Raw genomic sequence first — 27,909 nt, 5'->3', positions numbered from 1 at the left:
ACTGCACAAATGAAAAAACAAGTGAAATTATAAAAAGTAAAAAATAAAAAATAAAATAAATAAATCACATGATAATTTGACTTTTTTTAAATGCCAACATTTTGAGTTGATGAGGTGTTTTGTAAATTTTCCCTTGTGTCAATTTATGCAGAAACTGTTTGCACATTTTGCAACTTTATAATTTTCTACCAATTTACTTTTCTACTTTGCCAAACCAAATATTGTATTTAGTTTGATTCAGGTTTAGTTTTAAATTTACTCTATATATTTTAACTTAAATATTTTGACTTAAATTTTTAACTTTATATTTTGACTTTTTGGAAAAATGGTCTGGATTTTACCAACAATTCCAAGCTATTTTCCAATTTACTGACTTTCTAAGCATGTGGAAGCCCTGCATCAAGACAGAAAAAGAGGTTATTTGATTCAGAATGCTACATTATCTCTTAAAATTGTAGATCCATGATGAGTTTGCTGCCACACATCGTAAAAAGTGTCAAAGTAAGCACCCACACTAGTAGCCGAATGGTTAAAAAAAAATGCTGAGAGTTTGACCGAGGTTCAAATCTATGCAAACGAGATGGCTGAATGGTCGGCTTTGGTGAGTTCCCCCCCTCATGTAATGCAAAAGCAAGCCAACTTCCCTTAGTAAGTTTCTATAAAGGAATTCCTCCTCTTAGGCAAACAGTTCTTGCATACTTTCCCATATTCAAATAATCTAACCTAACCTTAAAGAGGAAAAGATTAGTCCAGCATTTCATACTTATTTATTTAGACTTTTCATATGTGATACGTACTTCTGACAATAATAACATGCATAGTTATTTCTATACAGCAGTTTTTGCTAACAAGCTCACTATTTTTGTGAATAACCTTTTGAAAATTTATACTTTAGATAACAACAATAAAAAATCAATATATTTACAGTAATTACAAACATGTAGCATAAAATTTAGAATAGGTTAATAGTTGAAAGAAACATTAACCTGAGTTCTGAGTGTTCGAAGTAGTACTATGCGTTCATTTTCTTCTTGTTCACTTCTTTCTGTTGATAACTGAAGTCTTCCAATTAAATTAACTTTACCTCTCTTCTGAGGTTTTTTATTTTTCCTGTAAAATATTAAAAGTTTAGCTGTAACTTAGAATATAACACATATGGAAATGAAAAAGAAACACACTAAGTGAAACACGAAACTAGTAATGCAACAACCTCGTGTTTGGCATAGATTTAGGTATAAGATCTCAAGCTATTTCAAGGGCAAACTGGTACAGGTCCCTCTTCATCAGGAGCAAAGAAATCTGCAAGACTGGAAAGCAGTGGGCTTTACGGTCATATTTATACTCCACAAAGAAGCAAATGAGAAGGTAGTGCCATCTTTGGCCAAAATATTAATGAAATTAAAAAATTAAATTAGTAGAATTTTAAAAGTTGTAGGAATGACTGGATTGGACTTTTAGGTTAAGATAAACTTTTGTGACTAACTTTGCGAAAAACTTCAAGTAAATCCAATTCACGAATTGAAGAAGCTTTTTAAATGATTTTTGCAGACGCAAAATCAAAATTATTATTACATTCCCAACAAAGATTAGTTATCAAAGATTTTTTAATTTTGCCTTTTCGGACATAAGATTGGTGTTCCTCGATACGAAACTTTAACACTCTTTTAAATTGGCTGATGCATCTCAAACCGCACTGACATGATATGCTATAAATTCAAAAAAAAATTAAAGTTAGAAATGTAATCTTTAAGAGTTAAACCATGGATTTTTATTGATAGGCAAGAAAATGACTGGATAGTTGGATTAGACAAATTGAACTTCTGAAGAATCCATGCAATTTTAAAACTGACAAAAGGATAAAATGGAAACACAAGAAGGCTATTAATGTTATTTTCTAATAGCAGAATGTCTTCTCTGATGGCAATCAGAAAATCTTTTAAGGCTTTGACCACAGTAGAAAATCCTGGATCAATGGAAACTGATCTCCAATAATTGAGTTCATTAGCAAGCACAGGTTCTGAAGAGCAAACTTACGAATAATCATTAAAAGAAGCCATTTTTTGCTTACATAATATGTAATATAATACAAGCACAAAATACATAAGTAAAAGGAAGCTATTTTTTGCTTAGCCAGGTGACATGGTTTAGCACAGGGTAGTAAACAAACAAAAAAGTGTTTACCACAGGAGAGAGTGATTACCACGGGAGAAAATCCTGGATCAATTGAAACTGATCTCAAATAATTGAGTTCATTAGCAAGCAGAGGTTCTGAAGAACAAACTTCGAGAGCACAAAATACATAATACTAAGAAGAAGCCATTTTTTGCTTAGCCAGTGACATGGCTTAGCATGGGGTGGTAAACAAACAGAAAAATGTTTATGGTAAACAGTAATACTGAAATCAGATTCACTGTGAATTATAACAATATCAAGGAAGGTAGGGAATTCTCAGATTCGAATTCAAAAGTGAACTGGATAGTTGGATTAGACAAATTCATAACAGACATAATTTGGGATAAATCTTTATTACCATCAGAAAGTGTGATAGTGTCATCTACGTAGCGAATCCAGAGACAAAAAGGTAGTTTCTGAAATAATCTGACTTCAGAATAGTGCATGTAAATATTAGCAAGTACAAGACTGAGGGGATTGCCCATAGCTAATTGCTGAATTTGGCGATAATAATCACTTTGGAAAAAAAGTTCGTTGAACTCTTGAGATTTTAGTAACAGAAATTAACTCTTGGTTTCAGTAACTGTGAAAGGAATTCTCAAAGCCTAGTTTCAAAGACAATTTAGTATTCCTTCAACTGGAATAGTAGTTAAGCAGTGACATTGAACCGTAATGGAACACAGAGGGGGAAAAATCTTTCAGTTTATGGAGTTTCAAGAAAATCTAATTTACCAATTGAAGAAGCTTTCTGAACAATTCACTCTGAAATATACACAAGTTTGCACATGTGCAAATTTACAATTACATGTGCTAAATTATACAAGTTTGTATCATTCCCAAATTTATACAAGTCAAATGTAGTCTTAAATCTTCTGTTCACAATACAAAAATTATGCATAAATTCAAACTGTCAGCTCTTCATTACATGATAAGAAACTCAGGTTTGGCTAAAATTGAATTTGGATTATATTACCTTCATTTAAAAACTGCCAATTCTACTTTTAATTTCCCTTCTTTTGATTGTAAATCTTGATCTAGAACTGATACCACTTGTCTAGGCCATAAAAGTGTCCTTGTTTCTAAATTCCAAAAGCTTTCACCCCTATCAGCTAGTCCCACCCACCTTTTTAACCTTCCCACTGCAAATCCTAATCCCATCATTAATATCTCTAATATTAATCTTTCAGAAGATAATATGAAAATATTAAAATATAACTTCAACTTTTAAAAAACATCTAAACCTTCAACTCCTCAAATCATCACTGCTATTGAAAAAACTTTTAAATTCTCTAAAACTTCAGAAACACAGAAGGACACAATCCAATACTCAATTACTCACAACATGGATTTTAATAACAGATCATTTGTTTCAAATCTTAAGCGAAAGAAAATGAAGGCCTTAAGTGAAATTCACTCTAATGCTAACATTATAATTTTTAAAGCTGATAAGAACTAACAGATTATTGTTATGGACAAAAACACATACAGAGTCTCGAAACTGATAAATGAAAGCCAAAATTCTTTCAAATTCTGATCTCACAAAAGTAAAAACAGTTGTTCAGTCTTCTCCTATCATCCCAATTCAATTTAAAAAAATCTTTTATTCCACCTATTGCTAACAGTGCTAGGTTCCATACTCTTCCCAAAGTCCATAAAATTGGAGTTCCGTCTTGACCTATTGTTTCCATTTAAGGAACAGCATCCTTTGGCTAAATATTTAGTTTCCAGATTTTCTCCATTACTTTCTAATAATATTCACACTGTAAAAAGTTCTTTTGAAGTCATTGAGATACTTAAAGATTTTTCTCTCCTGCATTCCATTGTAGTTTCCTTTGATGTGAAATCACTGTTTACTTATGTTTCAGTCAAAGGAGCACAAATTGTCTTGAAATCAGGCTTCAAGAATTCCATTTTACACACACTAAAATTGAAGAGTTAATTTCTCTTAGTAAAAATCTCTTTGAATACAAAACACTTTGTTTTCCAAAGTTAATATTATCACCAAATTGAGAGAGCCATGGGTAATCCTCTCAGCCCTGTACTTGTTGACATTTACGCGCACTATTTTGAAGTGAGATTATTTCAGAAATTTTCTTTTCATTTCTGGATTTGTACATAGACGACACTTTCACACTTTTTCATGGTAATAAAGAAGATTTATCCCAAATTTTATCTGTTATGAATTTGATTGATCCAGCTATCTAGTTCACTTTTTAATCTAACAACTCCCTTCCCTTCTTTGATATTCTTATAATTCGCAATGAATCTGATTTTGACACTACTGTTTACTAAACACTTTTATATTTGTTCACCCCCCTGCTAAACCCTGTCACTTAGCTAAGAAAAAATGGCTTCTTTTTACTATTATGTATTTCATGTTCATGAAGTTTGTTCTTCAGAAGCTCTGCTTGCTAATAAACTCAATTATTTGAGATCAGTTTGCATTGATCCAGGATTTCTGTTTGTTTACTGCCCTATGCTAAAACCATGTCACCTGGCTAAGCAAAAAATGGCTTCTTTTTACTATTATACATTTCATGCTTTCAAATTTTGTTCTGCAGAACCTTTGTCTGCTAATGAACTCAATTATTTGAGATCAGTTTCCATTGACCCAGGATTTTCTCTCGTGGTCAAAGCCTTTACAAAATTTTCTGCTTGCCATCAGAGAAGACATTCTGCTATTAGAAATAACATTAATAACACTGTAGAGTATAAATGTCCACTGTAAAATTATGCCCACTGCTTTCCAGTCCTGCAAATTTCTTTGCTCCTCACAAAGAGGGACCTGTATTTGTTTGTCCTCGAAATCAATTGAAATCTTGTAGATAACTCTACTCCGGACTCAAGGTTGTTGTGTTACTAATTTCACATAACACATATATCAATAATTATTATTTTGAAAGTTAATTTGCTAATACAACACTGTAATGTTTATATTCAGGGAGGAGATAAATGAAAAATTGCCCTTTAAGTTCATCTTATAGATATAAAATAGCAATAGCATTATATCTATACAAAAATGGATATTATTAAAAAATACTTCTAAACTTCTTTAAAGTCATATTGTAAAAATATAGAGCTATGTTAGGTCTACAGATAAATATTATTAACAAAGCTGCTGCTTAATATAGCTATGTATCATTCATGAGCTGCAATATTAGTACAACTCAAAACATGAAGTATTGAGATAAGCATGCCTAAAGTTTTCCTTTGTTCTGAAATGCAAGAATCGTACACTTAATTGTCAGATTAAGAAATAAGCATTACTAAAAGATCATAAAATTTAAAAAAATTATCAAATTTTTTATGAAATAATGTTAGTAAAAAAATTTTTATCAAATTTTTTAATATTATATTGAATTGTTCTCGAAGTTCATGGCTCATACACAAAATTCGAAAACAATAAACTGAATTTTATTAATAATGTTACCATATTGTGACAGGTGTTACAAAATTACAAAATGGCATTCTTAATATTTTCCTTGGTTCTTGGTTGGGTTTTCCTTGGTTTTAGTTCTACATCAGTAAACAGGATATAAAAGAGTGAACGATTTTCCAACAGCAGCCTACATAAGTATCAAAATAGAATGCATTTTTATTGTTAAAATTTTAGATTGCTGCAAAATGCTAAAGAAGAACTTCCTATTGCACTGCTGGCTATAAAACAGTATAGACTGTCAAATTTCTCCATAGATAATCTCCATATATTCTTGCAAGTAGTTTATAATAAGTTTTTCCAATAATGCTTCCTGAAAGGACTGGAGATTTTTCCTACACCTGCTGTCTTTTCACCTTCAAAATCTATTTCTTTAAAAGAAATCTTCAAAACGAAGTAATCCTGTGATTGCTCTCTTACTTTTGATACAGAAATGTCGTTGAAGTATACAGTGCCATGATAAATATTTATGCAGTAAAATTTTGATATGTTTGATACCAAGGAATGCAACACATACACATTGCTGTCATTTATTATAACAGTATTGAGCTAAAATATGTGCCAGTGCTGCTGCAAAGATAATTTTACAATACTGAAAATGGTCACAACTCAAAGCTTGTTATTTTTCAAGTTGTGCCAGTATTGTAGACCATGATGGATAATCTTTATGGAACATAAAATAAGTAGTTTTCAATTTAATTTCATATACATAATAAGAAAGGAAGCTATCATTTTTAATCAGTTAAATATTTTTATGCACTAATCTAGAAAAGCAGACAAATAAATGCTTAATCATAATAAAACATCATTTACTCCAGGTTAGAAGACATATTAACATGAACAAATTTAAAGGAAATTCGCACATATTTTACTACACATGGAGAAAACAATGTAAAAGCTTACACATCCTGTTCCACTGGGAATTAAACCAGTAACAAAACTCCAATATACAGTGATTTTAATCAACCAGATTAAAATAATATGAGGGTTGGAACTTTAATAGTGGCAACTATTTATTTACAAGGAATACAAAAGTGATTCATGTCACCATGTTTTACAGTCCTTCAATATAGTCGCCAGCATTGTGTACAACCCGTTTCCAATGATGTGGAAGTCGCAGAATACCTGTAGCAGCGCCTGTTTTGTTAATAGTTTGAATGGACCGGTTTACTGCCGCAAGAATCTCAGGAACAGTTTGGAAGCAAGTGCCACGAAGTGGTTCCTTCACCTTAGGAATTAAGCCATAGTCACATGGGCTTAGATCTGGGGAGTATGGTGGATGGTAAAGCACTTCCCAGCCCCATCGCTTGAACAAATCAGTCACAGCTTGCGCTGCATGCGGCCAAGCATTGTCACGCAAAATGAGAGGAGCGTTCTGCAGAAAGTGTCGCCGTTTTTTTCTCAAAGCTGGTCGGAGATTGTGATCCAAAAATGAGCAGTAATACTGCGCAGTGACGGTCTGCTGTGGGGGAACGGTATGTGTTAGAATGACACCATCACAGTTGAACATGATAATCACCATAACTTTCACATTGCTGGGGTTCTGACGAAATTTTGAATGTCGTGGTGACCTGTGATGACACCATTCGTTTGATTGGCGTTTCAGTTCTGGCTGGTACGATCGCGCCCAAGTCTCATCCAGCGTAATGATATGCCGTAAAAAAGCATCTCCTTTGCGCTCATAGCGCTCCAGGTGGGTTCTGGCAGCATTGTATCGTAGCCATTTCTGCATTTCCGTCAAGTGATGTGGAACCCATCGTGAAGCAATTTTTCTTATGGACAGGCATTCCTTCAGAATGTGCAACACAGTCATATGCGCTAATCCTGTTTGTCCAGCCAGCTGATGAACCGTTTGGCGGCAATCACTGTCCACTAGTGCGTCAACAGCTTGCACGTCTGCATCGCTGACACTCGGACGACCTGGCCGCAGCATGTCTGCCACGTTTTGGCGTCCTTCATTGAATGCTTTCACCCATCTTGCTATGGTTCTGTAAGGCAATGCAGATTCCCCGCAAGCCTCTTGATGACACTGTCGTGCTGTATGACCTCTGGCACATTTAATTTTTATCCAACAACGTTGTTCTTTATGTCTGGTCTTATTTCACTTAATAGAGCAATAAATGGTGGCGACACAAAGTGTATAAATAAATCGATCAACTCTAAAAGAATTAATGAGGTATGCAGGTCGATCATATATAAACGAGCCTTTATTGGCTGAGAGTGGGGAAGGGTATTTGTGTGTGATTGGGCATTTGTAGTCGTTAGGTGGGGATACCTAGAGTAGGGAAACCACATCAGCCAGCTTGTCCAGTGCTTAAGTGCCCTTACAATGAGTGTGCCCATCTCTCTGGAGCAACACATAATTATAAAGTTTCTCTGTGAAAACATAATTATAAAGTTCTCTGTTCGTCTGTGAAAACATGAAACCAGCCGAAATTTACCGCAGACTGCTTGCCCAGTTCGAGGAAGCTACGCTTTCATGGTCAAAAGTGAAGGTTTGGTGCAACCAATTTAAGCAAGGCCGTGAACGTGTTGCGAATCAAGCACATCCCCGTCATCCTCGCACGAGTGTGACTAATGAAAACATTGCACGTGTTCGTGAGCTTAGCGAATGGGATCGACATTTCCCATCGCTTCAAGTTTCGGAAGAACTTGGTGTCAGCTATGAAAGTGCCCAATCAATCATCAGAAAGCATTTGGGCTTCAGAAAAATCTCAGCACATTGGGTTCCAAAAGGTTGCTGAATGACGATCAAAAAGCCACAAGAGTTTGCATTTCTCAACTGCTTCGAACTCGTTTTGAAGAAGAAGGGGAAGCTTTGCATAAAATTGCCACCAGTGATGAGACATGGGTGCATCATTACACCCCCGAATCAAAGCATGCAAGTACGAACCAAAACTCGATGTCTGCGGGGAAAATGTTGGCCATGGTTTTGGGGATTGAAGGGGTGTCCTACTGGTAGATTTCTTACACGGACGTCAGACCATCAACGCAACCTACTACTGCGGTCTCTTGGATCAAGTCAAGCTTCAATAAATGCAGAAAAGAAAAAGAGAAAGAAATGAGATTTAATCACCAAATCCATGCAGATTATGTCACTGTCTTTTTAACACATAAATGACAGCCATTGCAGTGACAGATCTAAACATAATGCATGAATTCAGTAGCATGCATTTGAATGCATGAAATTTCTACACAGGGGAAGATTCAACATAGCAATTGCTCCCACATCCACAACAGACCTACAAAGCAACAACTCTGCATCAATATATATCTCATTCTTCATTTTTCACAATCTAACAATAATGCCTAGCATATATTGATATTTATAAATATTCATCTAGAGACAATGATTTTTAACAAATGATGATTGTCTTTGATACTTTGCTTATTTTATGATTAATTGAAAATAACAGAGTTTGTCAAACCAATTCATAAAGTTCAATTAATTACTTTACAAAATATTCAAAACAATTATGATTTCTTTTGCTAACAAACATTAGTTCCTTACTTCTTCCTAATCCCTCCTCATAAATGCCTTTCATTTTCAGTGTACACGTGAGATTTCATAAACTCTCAGTGCAACAGATAAGTTGTCACAATTTGACAGTTACTATCACTGTGATACTGTGATATTATTACAATAATAATAGTCAGAACAATATCAGGAAACTCAGAAATGCAAACAAAAATATTCAAATACCACATACATCAATGATTTTCATTTTATAAACAAAATTCGTCATACTGAATTTAAGGAAATGTTTACAACAAGTTATATTTCATCTATCAAATTACCTTAGTCTGGATATTTGCAATAAATTTTGCTGACTTTGACTGGGTTACTGGTTAGAGTTACTGGGCTAGTGAAATAAACTTCTCTAATACTTAATTTTAAATGCCTAATATTCTCATTTTTCTCCTAAAAAACTAGTACAAATGTTTATTTACTTATTATAGAAATACCTTTAAGCGAAATGTTTACAGAAATAACTCTGTAAATTAATGAATATCATGTTATTATGATAGTCCTGTCTAATTTTATCTATGCAGATCCATCTTTATTCTTCAGTTATATTCATTTGCATTGACTCATTCATTATTACACATCAACAATCTGAAGAGTTAATATGAGAGCAAAATAAACTGGCCACCATTTTTAACTTACTCAAGTACTATCATTTTTAACAACATATTTTCAATGAATTATTTAATATTTTTGTACTTTGCAGGTATATGTATATTTCAGTATTTCAGCTTGTTCTTCAGTATAGTTTCATGTAATTCCTTAATATTATTCTTTAAATTTGGAATTTATTTTCAGAAGTACAACTACTTTTTTTCCCCCTTCTTTCTCTCAATGCAACTTTTATCATAGTCAGTGTGTTGAATTTTAAATCTTACTTCTCAGCAATATGCAAACAGATAATTTCTTATTCAGACTGTATTTTTCATCCTCAATGGCATTACTTGCCATATTAACAAGTATAAATTAACAGAGTTATATACAGAAGCTGGTTTCAGAAAATCACCCTGAACTCTTTTTTCTAAGCATTGAGATATCCTTTCTTTTTGCATTTCTGTTTTCAAAGTTAAAAATAAAATTTAGAAAAATCATATATTAATACTCATTACAAAGTTAAGGAATCAAATTAACAAATCAAATACTACACTCAAGTTTTAATACATTTCAGAATCAGCACTAATAGATATGAAAAAATGAAGGGTAAAGTATAGAAGTATGTCTCTTAATAACATTTTGCATTACAAATATCAAATCCAAGCTTGATATAACAATACTAATAATGTTTTAAGTGATTCTACCATACCTGCACATAGATTATAATTACACATTTACTAATTAATCTATAAATATCAATTTATACTCTGAATGAATCTTATTAATGAAAGTGATACACAATAACAAGAGAAGTTGTCCTCATTTCAAATTAAGAAAAAAAGCTTTAAGATTATTAAAATTTTATAGGAAAATTTTTTATATAATTTTATATTTTTTTATATAATTTTTATTTTTCTAACAGTTTTTTCTCACGTGCACTTTAATTAATGAAAATCTCATGTGGTTGTAGATTTTAATTGATGGAAATATATTTATGTTCAGTAGTGTTAACTAATAAACCTATATCCATCCATTTTCAAAACTTAAGAAAATGAGTAAATTAAAAAAAAGCAATAAAAACGAATAAAACCTACCCATAACGTTCTTCTTAATTCAGCGTCAGAAAGTTCTGTAGCCAATCGTAGATTTTCAAATGTTATTCTGTCATGCGGTCGTTGATTGCAAGCAAACAGAACTGCCATTTGGAATGCAGTTACATCTAAATCAAACTTTCCAAGAGCATTGTTAAAAGTGATCTATTTAAAATAAATAAAATAAAATAAGGAACAAAAGAAGTTCACTGATAATAATAGAAATACAGGAAAAACATTCTGATGATGTTTTTAATGATTTTTTAAAGACAAATTTTTGCTTTTAAAATTTTAATTCAAGATTTCAACAGCATTTTTCAAATGGAATATTATCTTGATGGGTGTCTTTTATGTTATAATGGGATCTATCTATTTTCCAAGTGGGAACATCTCATTTGAAATAAGTAACACTTTTCTGTAAAATTTCTAACAAATTAAAGATATAAAATCAGTTTTCCATAACAGAATCATAAGACTTTAAGGATTCAATATGTGAAACTTAACCAATAATGAGAATAAAATGAGTATGGGCAACACCTCCTAGAACTAACTCAAGGCCACGGCGCGCAGTTCGTGACGTCACTGCAGTAGGGATACTTTCGTCCTCGCCAACTTTAAGGGTGCCTTCTTAAATATCCATTTGAAAGGCTTATATAAAAATTGAAATTTTTATATTTAATTCTCATCGTTTATAAATCTGGAAAATACCTTGCTTTCATTAGAATGTGAAGAACCGAGATTTTTATTTTTAGAATGTTTTCGATACGAATAACTAGAAATTTTAATTCCATTAAAAGTTATTACTGATGTTACTAAATTTAAGCGCTGAGAAACTCTTGTTAACGAAAGAAACTTCACACTTAATGAATCGGAATTTTATTTTTACGCAATAATTAAACAGAAAGACAATTTAAGACATGAAGGCAGGATATAGATCCTAAAAAATTGAGATAAATTCTAACTGATTTAAATTATGAAGCTAATTTACCTGGAATCATGTAGCAACATAAAATCATTAGTTGAAAACAAATATAATTAATCAGAGATGTTTATTGGTCAAGGGTCATATTAATTATACTTACAACAATTTATGCCTTGACTAATAAACATCTTTGATAAGTATAAGTAATATATCTTATTTTTGACATATGTTGCCGAATAATAATAAATACTCATGTTTGAAACAAATAACGCTAAGCTTGCAATGATTTAAATAAGTTTTTATAATTATTTGAGACATTAGGTGCACAGAGAGAATTGCATATTATTTTGCATTTTAAATGGCAAATATCAAATCTCTGATAGAGGTCTGATATAGATCTAAATAGCTAACCTCTGATCTTTACAGGGAAATTTTATAACATGATTTAGCACTATTGTGTGGAAGGCAAATGTAACAAATCCTAAACTGGAATGTAGAACACAACAAATGAAAAACACAACTATCATTGCATTATTACTGCCGAATAAAATTACTAACATATAATGCCCTTAGGATGCACTAAATTATACATTACAATTCGAAACAATTTATACAGAAATACTTTAGATAACATGTATATGTTTATTTTCAATCAGTCAACTAAAAAGAGGAAGGATTGTTCCAATAAAGGAAAAGAAGAAAATCATCGAAATTGTCTTTACAGTCAATTCAAAATTATTCAAAACTGTCTGTAAACAGGAAACAATAAATATTGCTTTTTTTTTTTTTTTTTTTTTTTTTTTTTTATATCACAGACTGCATTTCATCAAATAAAAATGTATGGCATAATATTTCATAAAGACTACATTTCTATCTTTAGAAAGAACTTAAATTGTAGTCTTTATGAAATATCATGCCATACATTTTTATTTCCATACGTATGTATATGCATGCGTATATATGTATGACAATATATTCGATTTCTTTGGGGGAAAAAAAAAATTGCTTCGACATACTGCTATACAAAATATACAATTTAAAATAATATATTTGGGGTGAAGAAAGAGAATTTTAGGATTTTTAACATATATATATATATATATATATATATATATGAAGTAATTAAATTTAAAAATCAAAACACAATAAAAAAATTTCATGAACTTTAACATATACACATAGAAAAGTTGCATTGATATTGCACTATACAAGTAAATGAAGAGGGAATACATAATGAATACCTTTGACAAAAAATAAATGAAACTCAGAATTTCGTAAATTTTAATGCGTGCAAATATATAGAAATGCATACATTCCCTGTAGCAGGTAAAAATTCATATTTTGGTTTGTTTATTCTACTAAATAATATAAGTTAATGTTTATTCACGACTAATAGAAAGAAAATCATACTTATGTATTAATTGTATAAAGTGAAACAGGTACTAGTTTTGAAGAATAATGTCTAATTAGATAGAAAATTCTTTTGTCAAATAAAGTGTTGCATAAATTTAATTATTTACTTACAAAAAATACGAAACACTTGCATGCAAAGATTGTTATAATCGGATTTAATTATCTAAACTAGAATTAAATACAAGATTTTGTAAAACTTCATATTTAATGATTTATGTTATATTAAGTGAATTTTAAGAATATCAGGCATGAACTCACAAAAATTTAAATAGCGTATTTTTTCGCATTAACATCAGAAACAAAATTGGTATTAGTTACAGATATATTATCAAGATTTTTCAAGGTCTTCGGATTTTAATAAATACGCTGTTCCTGTGACAAATGTATCGAGATATTTAAATGCAAGCATTTTGCAACATACAAAATGTATTTACCATTTTGAATTTTTATTAATCCTACATTTAATCTAATCCTACTTTTAAGTCACACATTTGTTTAATTTACTTAACTTGGTAAATGATGCTATTTACTACAAATTGACTAGCATGACGATAAAGAATGCAATCTGCTATAGATTGAACGATTAGCATGATGATAAACAGTACTATCTGCTATAAATTAAATTAATCATCATACTTATATAATCACTATTAGACTTACAATAAGATTAAATATGTTTACTTTCTATAAATGTATGTACTCGCTTTAGTTTATGATAATTATAACATACTTAACACAGAAGCACTTTTTAAAGCACAGATAAGTATAAACTTATTCATTAAAGGGAAAAAAAAAAAATGCAACTTACCTTCGAAAATATTTTTGGCTTGAAATTGCTTCTATGAATCGCCTTTATTCATTTATTTAAGAATTCTTTCTCTTTCGGAAAAAAGAAACCTGTACTTTTGGACCATTTGGATATTTCCCTTTACAGTTAGGTACACAGCATGTGTAAACCATATCAAAAATTTGAAAAACAAATAATAAAGTGGAATACTTATAATATAGAAATATCTGAAAAAAGAAAGAAAATGTCGACTGTTCTTATGGACGATTTCTGACCAAGTGACCGTCAAAACTCCGGAAATCCACCCACCACAGTCCTGGGTGGGGAGAGTTAAATGAAATACAATCCCTACTGACACTGACGTCACACCTCCTCTTGGGAAACGCGCCGTGGCCTTGAGTTAGTTCTAGGAGGTGTTGGTATGGGAGACTTCTCAGTAAAATTATCATTCACACATGACAGAAGATTGAATCTTCTCTCTGCCAAAGCAAGAACACTAGGAAGTTTAACTTTCTCCACAATGCTACTTATTACCATCAATATGACTTGAGTTCTGCCAATGCAATAATACAATTAAAAAGATATTTCTCCATAATGCTATTTATGACCATCACTGTGACTTTATAATCTTAAGTAAATCGTTAATTGTAATGTAAAGTAAATTGTTATATGTAGGTTTTTCTAAATTCACATTCTGTAAGTTACATTTATAAAATTATTCTGTTATGATACTTGCATTTGTGCTTATTCACTTACCAACAAGAATTAATTATCATTCTGAATATTAACAGTTATGGAAGATAGTCTGAACTCTCCAATATATTATAATATATTTATATGCTAAAATACCATTATTTGTTATTTTCATATTTTTAATAGTCGATAGACTTGACAAATTTTAAAAGTAACACATGTTATGACTAATATATTGTTCTAATTTATGCACAGTCTTGGTATAATAGCAATATTCTAAAGCAGGATTTATCAAAAACTATGGTATATTACATTATTTTTATAGCAAAATTTTTACACAAAAGATTTAAATGAATGGTCAAAATGAATACAAAGTGGCCCATATACTGGTACATAATATGTAACTTTCTCATATTTATGTTGGTACATAATGGTGTATATATATATATATATATATATTATTCTTATTTATGTGGTACAAAACTAAATAAGTTTTAGAATCCCTGTTCCTAATCAGAGTAAATGTGAGAAAGTTGTATATATACAACTAGGAGAAAAAATAAAGTCTTACAGTGCCATTTGACATGTGATGATACCACTGAAGTTTACGACCACTGTGTTTTTGTCTATAAAATTCTTCTACTTCAGGAATAAAATCTTCAAATTCTAGAGGCAATGATACTTGTATCCGTTCACTTCCTCTAGCCCAAGCACCAGCATTAAGAATTTTCACATTGAAAGAACCTATAAAATGTATTATGAAGAAAAGAACAATAATACAAAAAATTATAAAAAAATATTTTTAAAAAATTATTAATAAAGAAAACAAGTGGAATAAATTGATATCAGGAACTAACTCATGAAAAAAGGCACAAAAATAAACTGCTGGATTTGAAAGTGACATAATGCATATAAAATAAAAACTCATATTTATTTTATAAATTAATTACATGGATGATATGATTAAACTTGCATGCTGTTTGGCATTTCAGAACACCTAAAGTTCAGTACTGTGAATAATCATTATGGGTAGCAATAACTGCTGCTATGTGACTTGGCATACAGTGGAGTTAAATCTGGGTATCAACTAAAGATATTGCATCCATGAAGCATTAACACTTTGCCAAAGTCCATCTGTTGTAGTTATTAGTGGTTATTTTTGCCCAAGCCTCTGGCCAATGACAGAGCAGATGTTTTAAATCCATAAAAATATCCTGAACATACTGCCTAAAAAAGATATGGAAAATGCTATCTGTTGAAACAATGTCACAAAATGTGTGAAGCATGCAATCACATATTACTTTGCTGGTAGCTGACTCCACAAGTGATCTCAACATTTAGGTCTATTGGAAGCTCTAACATCTCTTCAATGTAATATTGGCTAAAAAAAGTACTAGGTATGTATAACAGATGCAAATGGGACTTGTAGCACATCCCATACCATAATTACAGGTGCTCAGTTGATATGATAATGTAAAATGACTCCAACAATCAGTTCCAATACAAACATGACTATCATGCGGCTGTATGAAAAATCATGATTCATCAGAAAAGATGGATGCACACCATTCATGAATCCATGCACATTGTTCATTGAACTATTACAATCTATACCAGAGATTGGCAAACTTTCAAAAAAAAACAAGGGGCCAGATCACAAAAATTTTGGGCTGGGTAGGCTTCAAAAAAAAAGTTTAAAACATTTTTTAGGAAGTGATATTTTTATAGTTATGCACATTTTGCTAATATTTACACCACCCCCCTAAAAAAATTCATAAATAAATAAAATAATTTTGTTTATTAATAAATATATAATGGAATAAGTTAAAATTTTATACTAATGTGATGAATACAATTGTTTTTTTCAAGATACTTTATCATATTGAAGTTCGAAGTTAGTACTTCCAAGTTAGTACTGCCAACTGTTAATAATGATCTGAGCTGCGACTATACACACTTCATTTTTGAAAATTTCCTTTCACATTGGTAAGTAATCCCAAATACAGATATAAATTGACATTAATATGATTTTCTCTTTTTTTTTAATGGCGGGTACGAGCCATTTTTAGGGTTTTGCCACTACTAAGGCCAGAAGTGGTGGTCATTTTATTACGGAGGCATCTAATAGGCAGACACTGTTACCTTCTATGAGAAGACAGATAATTTCCATCCATGCCTTCTTCAGGATTTGAACTCGGGATCTTCAGTACTGAAGTCTGTTTCCCTATGATCATATTTATCATCTGAAAGGTATTTATATAACTGAGTTAGATCCATTTCTTCAACCATCATTTTTAGCATATCATCATTCTGCAGATCAATCACTTGCATTTGAAGGTCCTCAGTTGCACAAGCAAATGGATTTTAAAATATGGAGATGTCTTTGCGCTTGCAAAAGATCCAAAAAACATTGTTGTAACTTATGTTCACAAAATGTACCTGTCACAAATTTTGGGGGAATGGAGATTTCACACTTTTACAGTATGGAAAACAATTAAACTCATTTAACATGATTTTTCAGCAATAAGACAGACAGAATTCATTTCACATGTGAGCATAGCAGTTATGCTCATAGGTGAAATGGTGTATTGTGTTGTATTTAATTATGGTAAAGCACACTAGGGCTAATATAAGCACACTAGGGCTGCCTAAGGAGAGGGATACCTTCATGGAGGACTTTCTAAGGGTAGATTGGCTCGTATATACATTATATATGGAGAAAACCACAAAAACACCCATGCAGCCAGCCCGTTCGCGGGATTCGAACCTTGGACCGAACTACCAGTGTTCAGCGACTTTACCGCTCGGCCGCTGTTGGGCCATACGTGAAATGAATAACAAATTTAACTTAAATTAGAAAAAATAACAAACAGTTAAATTAATAAATTTAACTTTAAATTACAAGCCTTTCCTTGTAATTTGAAGTTAAATTTGTTAAACTATCCCACGATATCTGTAAGAAATCATAATTTCTATAGTTATTCAATGTTCTATAATAGTGGTTGGACACTTTTTCTCATTTCGAAAAATTTCAATTATTTCAAAAGTCTCAAAAAAAAATTTTCCATTGCTAACACATCAAACTACTGTATGGTAGAGCAAATCATAACCTTTCACTTTGTTAGCTTTAATAAAAAAATCATGAAACTGATGATGAAAGTGAATAAAATAGCTTACACAACTAGTTCAATGAGACATGACAGATTGAAGTGTTTCTCGCAAACAGTACGCAAATAAATAATACAAGGATTTTACCCAGATATGTTTAACATTTAGCTTCTTCACAATTATCCAACTAATACTTTCCCATCCTACATCAATTGTGATACATTTTAACTCATTTCACTACAAACTGTGTTAGTGTTTTCTCAACTTCCCTGAAGATATCTTTCCCAGTAATTGTTCCATGCAGATCATTCACAGAAGCTAATTCTTAGGTCACCTCAATATTGATTCCTTGAATAAACAGCAGCAATCTGGTTGTGTCACTAAAGTCTTTCAATACATCAACAGCCAACAAAAATGAAAATTTTTGCTTTGTCTTTTAATTGACTATTAATGCAGTTAATAATGTGCTCAACTCTTTTAACAGTTCTCGTCGAATGGCTGGCAGATCAAAACAAATGCATTTCCTCTGGGCACATTTCTTCAGCTATCACAAACAAACATGATTTAATAAATTCATCATCAAAACATATTTTTTTTCCTTTTTCTTATCTTTTTTATCTCTTTTTATCCCACAGGGCATTAGCCTTTTGGCCTTTTACGTTGAAGTCAGTTTACTTTTCAAATTGCTACCACAAAATATTAGAGCCCTGTATTATATTTAAAGAAATTAAATAATGAAGAATTTGCATAAATGTATATATGTTTCTTGCACTATGATAAAACAACGATACCTAGAGCCATCAAATTTTGAATAACAGAAGTTTCCACCTGAATATGGGCATCTGGAAGCCCGAATTTGGAATTTATTTTATTATCTATTTCACACTTTGTAAAACTTTAACGAACTTTGTATTAACAAACTCAATGATTTCGAAGCAAGCAATGGCAACACTGTATGGGGGAAAAAATTTTATCTCCAGGGCATGAGACTGTGTATCAGAAATTCCAAAGATATACTCATTTCAAAATTATTTTGCAATACTGCCATTAAACTGAATTGAACTTGAACCATTAAACTGAATTTAATGGTTCAAGTTCTTCACGAACATGATATTTAGCAAATACAGGTAACACAGAAAACGTTAAAAAAAAGCTTCTTTGGGCGTAAAGTAAAATCTGAAGGCCTTCCGATTTTTTTTTTTTCTTTTTTGGCAGCTTATAAATGAGTTGTTCGTAAGTTACTTACTGCTTCATTATAAATTTTTAATTTTGCAAATAAATCATATTGTAATGAAGCACTCTATTTTAAACATTCCAGTTTTAACAATCATTCATTTTCTGTGAACTTTAAATATTGTTTTGAGTGCTTAGTTTGGTAAGGATATATATTTCACAGAAGGAACTACGCTTTTCACAGAGCTATTATATTATGCAATAAACACAATACTTTATCATTTAATTTCATAGCCAAATATTCATTCTGCTTTAATACCACAACTATCAAATTTCACTTTCCACCTTTTACCTCCACTTTTCCAAGGTCTTGAGAGTGAAATGAGAGTAGTTGGTAATAAGTAAAATAAAATGAAAATAATAAAACAACACAGAGTGCTGATAATCACTAAACACCAAAAGACATGACAAACAATACAACATGTACTACTAAAGAAAAATTGAGAAAACTGGCAACATTTGTTCTATGGCAACGGCAGATTATAAATGCAAAGATGTGATCCCAATAGTTATTTTTTAGAACTTCTCAACCCAATTACTGGCAGCTGCATTAAAATTTTTTTATTTAAATACAATATTAAGCTATGGGCTGTATTAAAGCAGGCTGCAGGTCAGATTTGGCTCACAGGCCAACCCCTGGTCTCTACTATAAACCAGCGGTTCTCAACCTTTTGATGAGTGCGTACCATCTAAACAAAAATTGAAAACCTTTAGTACCACCACTACAAAATACTACTACACCACCACTCTTGCATAAATTTACAAGTGTTAGAGAAAAAAAACTCAACTAGGATGTTGGGGTTTTAATTTTTGAATTTAATAGTTAAAAATACTTAGCTTCTTTGCATACCCCCTATTTTTCTCTTGCATACCACCAGTGGTATGTGTACCACTGGTTGAGAACCCCTGCTATAAACCATTAAAGAAAACAGAACGATAGCCACTTTGCAAACAGTAGGTAATGCTACAAGCAATGTGGCATCATATGTATGGGAACTGACTGCTGTGTCATGCCCCAATCCCAAGGGTTTCTGATATTGCTGTACCATTCACAAGCAGTAAATGAATAAGACATTTCTTTTCTTTAGCTCTTTTAACCAGCCATATAAAAAAAATCAATGTTTCTTTAATGAAAAATTATAGAAAGATTAATTCAAAAAGTCTGACCAAATTTTCAGTCTTACTGTTTAATAAAATTATTTCTTGAACAGTATCTTCATACATAAAACAGAATTAAATGATAAGCCAGTTTTTAATGTATAGGAATGTTAAAATTACAGAAGCTACCATGATGAAAATTTTATATATTTCTGGATATACATATTTTAGATGTGCAAATAAAAAACGTATCATGTGTGTGTGCACATTCTGTCTGTCTACCACAAGAATATCTCTTAATAGGACGTCTATAGCTGTCTGTTGCTAAAGAAATAAGCTCTAACCCATTTTGGTAGTGATGTCTCAAGTAAATGCATTTAAGTTTGACAACTCAATGTCATTAATGATAAATTGGTGATACAAACTTTTTTATGTTTATTTTAAGCATAATACTCATTATGTCTGTAATTGTTTTCTCCTCCCTCCCTGAGCCAAAATTCACCAGAAACAAATTAACAATAAAATTTTACCTATTTGAAATATACGAGGCCTATTACTATAATGACCATTCTTAATAGCTGATTGTTCAAAATGGATACTGGTATAATTATATATAACATTCCCATTAATACAATACACATTATTATTTTATATAACCATATAAAAAGTAGACGAATTACAGACATATTCCTAAGGAGTACACATAAAATGTTAAGAAGCATGGATATAAAGCACCTTATCACCTTAAAAAAGTGACAAAAATTTGTAACTTACCAACCCAAGAACCACTATTTCGATGAAGATCTTTAAAGTGCTGATTAACATCTTTGTTAATGTTTACATCTTGAAACATCCTTGCTAATTTGTTTACATAATCAGCAGGCATACCAACATCCTTTGGTGTGAGGGGATAAATAAATAAATAAATAAAGGTTAATAATAAGCAGAATTTTATATATTATAAAACTCATATCAAGATAAAAATTTAAAACTTTACTTACTCTTAACCATTCAACCATAATTTTGTCTTTCTCACTGTCAGCTGAAGACTCGAGAATGAGACGTCTTGTGAGATGAGATTTGTAATACCTCATGAAAATATCCTTATTTTGAACATACTTCAAAACTAAAAGCTGAAGAAATAAATCGGAGAGATGAACATGTGTACATATGAATTTTAATTTTAACAACAGTATCATTTCAATCGGCTTTAAGCATCTTTCTGCTTCAAATATTAGTTCAGAGTAATCAATATTTAAAAACCAGGAAACCATTTCTACAAATCTGATAATATTAAGTTCTGATAATATCTTTAATTAATAAATTAGCCTGCAGGGGCCTTACTGTTGGTAAACTTTTCATTTTTTATTATCTTTTAAAAATTATCTTTTTTTATTACCTACATCAACCTTAAAAGTGAAATTTCAAGACTCTACCTAAAAATATTTATATATGCAGCATGTAAAATTTCAATTAAATAAAGCATTTGGATTAACTGTACAGATGCCTACACCTACAATCAGAATGCTAACACACAAACTTATTATTGTTTCATTATAGTACATAAATCTAGCAGAAACAATACTTTTATTGAACATAATTTTTCTAATAATTACAGAAAATATGCATAATTAAAAGATATTTCATGGACACATAAAACATATTTTTTATAAAAGTTTATAAACTTGTAAAGAGATAAATCTATAAGATCTAAATATTTTTCCTCTTATGATTTTTGGAAATAAAAGATAGTAAGCATTGAGAGTTAGTATACATGGGTTTGTACAGATTAATGAATCAAAAGGAAATGTAAACAAAATAGTTTTAGGAAGGAAAGAATGGCTTCCTCCACAAATCTCAACAGCAAGCCATACAACAGTTTTCCTACAACTTGCAGAGAACTTAAGGAATAATCTTACTTGGAACAATAAACTGCTCTGGTTGGAAGAAAAACATAAAATAGATTAAAAAAATTATTGAAGTTAAGCATATAAAAAGTGATTTCCAAAAAGAAGAGCATTACACAATGCATAAAAAATGTGAAATGTTCATTCTAGATGCTGTCTAATCATTTTAACCCTTCAGAGTTATGGATGTAAAATTCCATATTCAAGGATGGCTTTACCACTTATTATAACTGAAATTTTCTGCCAGATGAATCTAATTTTGGATTGCATGTGTATTGGAAGGAAAGGATTCGAGGTACAAAGTGAGAGAGTCATTCTAGAATTATAAGAAAGAAAATATATTTATGACATTTCGGAAAACTCTGAAATTTCTAATGCTTCAAAATCTGTAATGTTTGGAGGGTTAAGAACATGATGATATGCTTTTGACTAGGTGATATTATCGATTGATGTATAAGAAAAATACAAATAACAATGTAATACGTAAGGCTAATGATTAAGCATGATCACAATCCACCAGTAGCATGGACTAGGTCAGCTCTCTTTTAGATCATGGGTCTCCAAACTATGGCCTGAGGGCCAAATCTGGCCCGTGAGCACTAACGATCTGGACCACTAGGGATTTCTTTAAAATAATGTTATAAAATTTTAAATTACAAATAGAATATGCAATAACTGTTTCGTATAACAGCCAATCCAGAAATACATTGCCTATCATGCACATTCTTTGTAAAACATATTATACAAACATTTCTAAATTTACAATGAGTGAAATACTGTAACACTGTATATATAAAAAATCTCACATGGACATGCATGACCTCCTCATATGTCCTTTAAATTATACACATTTTTTGCTGCATTTCATTTAAACTTATTTCCTTGAATTCCATTAGAGATATATTTCTCACTCACTTTGCGACAAGGCAAAAATACATAAAAACTCAAAACAACTTCAAACAAAGCAAGAGTTTAAATTGTAAACAAATGGCACATTCATTAGGCTTCGTAGCACTTAAACAACTTTTAAATTGTTGATAATTCTACAATTATTGCATGCAGATTAACTAAAGTAATAAAAACCTGACCCGAAATACAAGAACACCATAATTCAGTGACTTTTAAAGGAAAAAGATGCACAATTTACAAACATATAAGAATAAAAAAAATGAGCTCATCGAGCCAGGTAACAGAGTGCGTATATATATACATATATATATATATAGAGAGAGAGACTTTTGATGCAGCAGATTGCAATCAAAAAGGGAGGTGCACAACTAAATGTTATAGCAGTGCCATATAGAGAATTTAAGACTACTTGTTTTTGAATTTTGCAAGATACATACGTACAGACATCATGAAAAAAATCTCTCCTAAATCCATTTTGGGGGAAAGAGTCTCTTTATTCTGTGCGTGCGTACACAAAAAATCATTTAAATAGATTGAAGAGAGGTCAAAATGGATATTTTCATTAAAACATGATATCCTAAATTTTTTACAATTACAATACTTCGCACTTACTTAAAGGTTTCGTGTGTTATCTTTCTAACTTTTATAGTACTATGCTAGGTCGGTTCATAGAAATTTTCAGTAGTGATTTTATTTAAAACTTAATTTTTGTTCTTTTTATGTAGTAATTTATTTTAATCTTGGAGATGTTTTTTTCACACAAAACTTACCCAAAATATAAAATACTTATGAGAGAAAGTTTGCCTCAGAGAAAAGTGTAAATAAAATACACTGATAAATTGTGACAATGGGGAGATAAAACTACTGAAAAGTAAAGTACATAAAGAAATCTGTAATATTCTGGGACAAAAATATATTTTTGAAAATGTTTAAAAACAGCTTTAAGAAATTTATATTAGGTGAAACTGCATAAATGTCTAAAAAACAAGACTTTTCATAAGATCATAGCACATAAATCCAATCACAAAAATCTCACTCCCTCATTTAAAAACATGTATGCTGTTCCTCATAAATGCTGTTCATTATAAATGCTGTTCATTACAGTGGTATGATGAATTAACTGGATCGTAGCTTTGTGAAAGAGCCAATATGGCCTACTGGCTAAAATGTTTGGAGACACCAGTTTTAGATCATATGACAGAAGAATCAAAATGTATCTAATACATACAATTTTGGATCTACTTTTTTTTTATATATATGTTTTCAACCAACATAAAAGTTTAAATTGTTTTAAAAATTCTTATCTCTATAAAAATGAATGCATATTTTTGATAACAGTAAAATTATCCAAAATATGTGTAATACAATTGATTCTTGAATATTTAGTTTTTCTATAAAACAGATCAAAAAAAATTTCATATTTTTTAAACAATGAAATGAAAACTTCATCAGGATGGCAAAATGGACAATATTTACAATTTTGAATCTACTTTTTTCCCATGTTTTCAACCAACATAAAAGTTTTAATTTTTTTTAAAATTCTTATCTTTATAAAAGTTAATGCATATTTTTTATAACAGTAAAATTATCCAAACTATGTGTAATATAATTGATTCTTGAATATTTACTTTTTCTATAAAACAGATCACACAAAAAATTTTTATTTTTTAAAAAATTAAATGAAAACTTCGTCAGAATGGCAAAATGGACAATATTATGTTTTTCAGTACCCCCCCCCCAAAAAAAACATGCCAGTTTTAGTTCTAATTATTTAATTAGGAATGACTGATGACATAATTCAATAACTGATACTTTTAACAGATATTAATCATATTATATGGTAATATTAATTGGTGGTAACTTAAATATTCATTACTGAATAATAAAGAGGGTGTTTACACATTTTCAAAATAATTTAAATAAAGAATTGAAGAAAAACAAATGTTTTGCAGTAAAAATTTGAGGCCACAAATTATTCATTGAAACGAGAAAAATGGTTTGATTTTTTTTTTTTTTTTTTTTTTAATTTTTCTTTCAAAACGTTGCTTGCAAACAAATTGTGGACCGAGGAATATGTTTTTGCGCTTTCCGAAGAGTAATATTCCTATTCCGTAATTCAGAAACACGGTGAAATGAATCACATTACAATTTCTAAGTGGAAAATAAGCAATATTATTCTTCAGAAAAGGAAAAACCATCAATGGACCTTCTACATGGAAAGAAGGTTCCAAATGAATACCAAAAAAAAGGTACATACTGTTTCTAATGCCTCTCAAGTTTATTCTTATTCTGTAATTATGAAGCTTAGAGCAATGTATGCTATTATATTTTCTAAGAGCAAAATAAGCAACATTATTCATTGGACATGAAAAAAACCGTCAATTATTACTTCTGCATTGAAAAAACTTCAAGCAAATATTCAAAAAAGGTACATACTCCTGTTTCTATAGTTAAATCATTAGTAACCAGAGAAAATCCGACGATGCAGAAATCAATTGTAAAATCTTTAAATACATCCGTACCAACAATAAATAAAACAACAAACCAAGACTTACAACTTTAAAAAATCTAAAAAGCATAATGTTCACCAGCTTTGGCCAAGGCATGTGGCTCAAGACACAACAGCTTCCAGAACCCTGTATGAAAACTATTTAGCAGGACATAAATGAAAATACATTGCGACCTTTGCTGAAGCATGGTTTTACCTAAATGATGGCAACAACTAAAAAAATGTGTAATTTGATACTGAAAAGGAAGAGAAAAAGAAACCATAAACTTAGTTCCGTCAATGCATAATTAAGTTTCTGTAATGGCTTTATGATTGCCGCAGGATTCTTTTACAGTAGGAAAATAAAAATAAGAAGAGCATAAAAAAATTTCAACATTAATTCACTATCAAGAGAAAGTTTTATGACCGATATTGACAATAGAAATTCCATTTCTTTATGCCAGTGACTTTCAAAGCGTAAGAATTTATCAAGACAAAGCAAGAAGAATTTATCAAGACAAAGTCATACTTTGAAAAGTACCACAGAATTTCTTGAAAAAATGAAGACCGATCATATATACATATAGTACAAAGTCCGTAATCCGGACGTCCATTATCCGGAATGATCTATAATCCAGACCTCAAAATCCAAAAACTTTTTTTGTATGCTTTATGCATGCTCGTTATTGCTCGTTTGCGCATGCACGTTGGGAGGATGTGTCTCCAGACACATTAAAAAATGCTTGGCATAATTTATGGCCAGCTACCATATTTCATGGTGACCATATTTCATGGTCATTCATAGCCGCGAATTTGAAGGTATTCGGACATCGCAAAGTAAAGGTGAAATTTTCCAGTTATTGGATTTTGTAAAGAAATGTGGAGAAGCGATAATAAATGAAGATGATATAACAGAAGTTTTTCATTGGGACGACAATGCCCCAATTATCAATCAATTAATGGACAGCGAAATCTGTAGTATGGTTCTAGATCCAGAAAATACCGCTTCTGATAGTGAAGAAAGTGACAGAGAGGTTATTGAAAACAAAAAAATTTCGATTGATAAGTTAGTCGGTATTCGCAACACAACAATTACAGGACTTGAGCAGTGGAACTTTGTAACTGAACAAGAAATTATGTCTGTTTATAGAATTAAAAAGAAAGTATTGGCACAAAAAACAAACCAACTTAAACAACTTACATTGAAAGAAATGTTTAACACAGTAAACAAATAAATATTAAGCTTTTTTTTGTAAATTTTGATACCCTTTAGATCATAATTGCTCTTTATTTCATAAATTACAGTTTCATATTTTTAATTGTGTAATTTCTGTATGCAATCTTACCAGATTTAAATTGATGATCTTATGATCCGGAAAAACCCCTAATCCGGATGAAGTCCTGATGAGTCCGGATTATGGACTTCATACTGTATATACCTTTTTAACGTATTCGAACAAAGTTCCCTGACCTATGGATTACTGTGTATCTAGTGTCTCAAAATGAGCTCTTTGTAAGTGCTACCCACCACAATTGATGAACCCTGGAAGAAGTGGAACAGGAATGGAGATCAATACTGCCAAAATTTTATGGAGAGTCTTTCTATCATGGAAATCAGAAGAGCCCTTCCATCATAGAAATCATGACCCAGACTTACAGTCCAGTAAAAAGGCTATTAGATCGAACATTTAAAAAAATACTCTTCACATTTTAAACATAAATTAAATGGCCCAAAAATTATTCTAAAAATGTGTAAACACCCTCTGTAATAAATAAACGCATTTTCATAAGATATTGAATAATTAAAGAAAAGAAGAGAATTCCAGTTTTTATGAAATCTTAAGTTTATTCCCTGTTGTTCTTTAAAGTGGTTAGCAGTGCAAATGCCATATTATAGGACCTGAATTCGATTCCTGGAGAAGATATGGATGTTTGTCAATTCCCCTTTACTGGGGTACAATATTGAATACCCATGGACAATACTTCTGAGGATGAAATAGCTAAATGAGTGATATGCTCAGCCATTCTCAACCAATGCTTAATAAGTATGTGTCCACCCAATGGGGGAAAAAACAAATCTCATGCATTAATTTGAAAATTAAGTATTAATTTAAAATAAAAAAATTATTTTCATCAAATTTTACATTAACTAACAAAAATTTGGTATAGTTATGTAATGCATACATATATATTACATAGAACTGTAACTTAAAACATTTAAATCTGTCAATTATATTTTATACCTAACTACTGATAGCAGAAAATATAAATACATACCACTCCTTTTAATTTTTTATCAACTTCATCTGATGTCAATTTTTTGGTGAGAGAGGTTTTCCTAAGCAGCACATCACAATAATTAGCTAAAAGCTCGGCACAGCGAAATTCTGGTTGAGTTCTGTTGCCAATCCTGTAGAGAAGAACATTTAATATTCGGAAATTATTAAATAGCATTTTCTAACAAAGTGAGCAGAGCTACTTCAAAATGTACATTTTTATGTGACATTAAAATTAACAATTTATGAATTTTAT

The 27,909-nt window shown here is 30.9% G+C and overlaps 2 protein-coding genes across 5 annotated transcripts in view; both read right to left on the bottom strand.

Moving 5' to 3' along the window:
- Positions 1 to 27,909, bottom strand: part of LOC146997001 (uncharacterized) — a 458,848-nt gene that overhangs the window by 197,252 nt on the left and 233,687 nt on the right. The window lies entirely within an intron of this gene.
- Positions 986 to 27,831, bottom strand: LOC146997005 (cullin-5-like). Its single transcript, XM_085816333.1, has 6 exons — positions 27,655 to 27,831; positions 21,075 to 21,206; positions 20,848 to 20,968; positions 15,206 to 15,378; positions 10,823 to 10,984; positions 986 to 1,110 (listed from the first exon to the last, which is right to left on the bottom strand). The coding sequence occupies exons 1-6, from the start codon at positions 27,829 to 27,831 to the stop codon at positions 1,102 to 1,104; spliced, it is 774 nt and encodes a 257-aa protein (XP_085672459.1). The 3' UTR covers positions 986 to 1,101.

This window comes from Stegodyphus dumicola, chromosome 5 (assembly GCF_044657685.1).
Source record: "Stegodyphus dumicola isolate Sdum_Otavi_A_Nest chromosome 5, ASM4465768v1".
NCBI classification, from domain to species: Eukaryota; Metazoa; Arthropoda; class Arachnida; order Araneae; family Eresidae; genus Stegodyphus; species Stegodyphus dumicola.
The sequence above is the reverse complement of the archived record's forward strand: the minus strand, read 5'-3'. Positions and strand labels throughout refer to the sequence as shown.

Coding starts and splice junctions, on each gene's coding strand:
- LOC146997005 (XM_085816333.1), bottom strand. CDS start 27,831: ATGCTATTTAATAATTTCCGAATATTAAATGTTCTTCTCTACAGGATT. Junction 21,207..27,654: donor ATAAAAAATTAAAAGGAGTG/GTATGTATTTAT, acceptor TTATTTCTTCAG/CTTTTAGTTTTGAAGTATGT. Junction 10,985..15,205: donor ATCACATGTCAAATGGCACT/GTAAGACTTTAT, acceptor TATTTTAAATAG/ATCACTTTTAACAATGCTCT.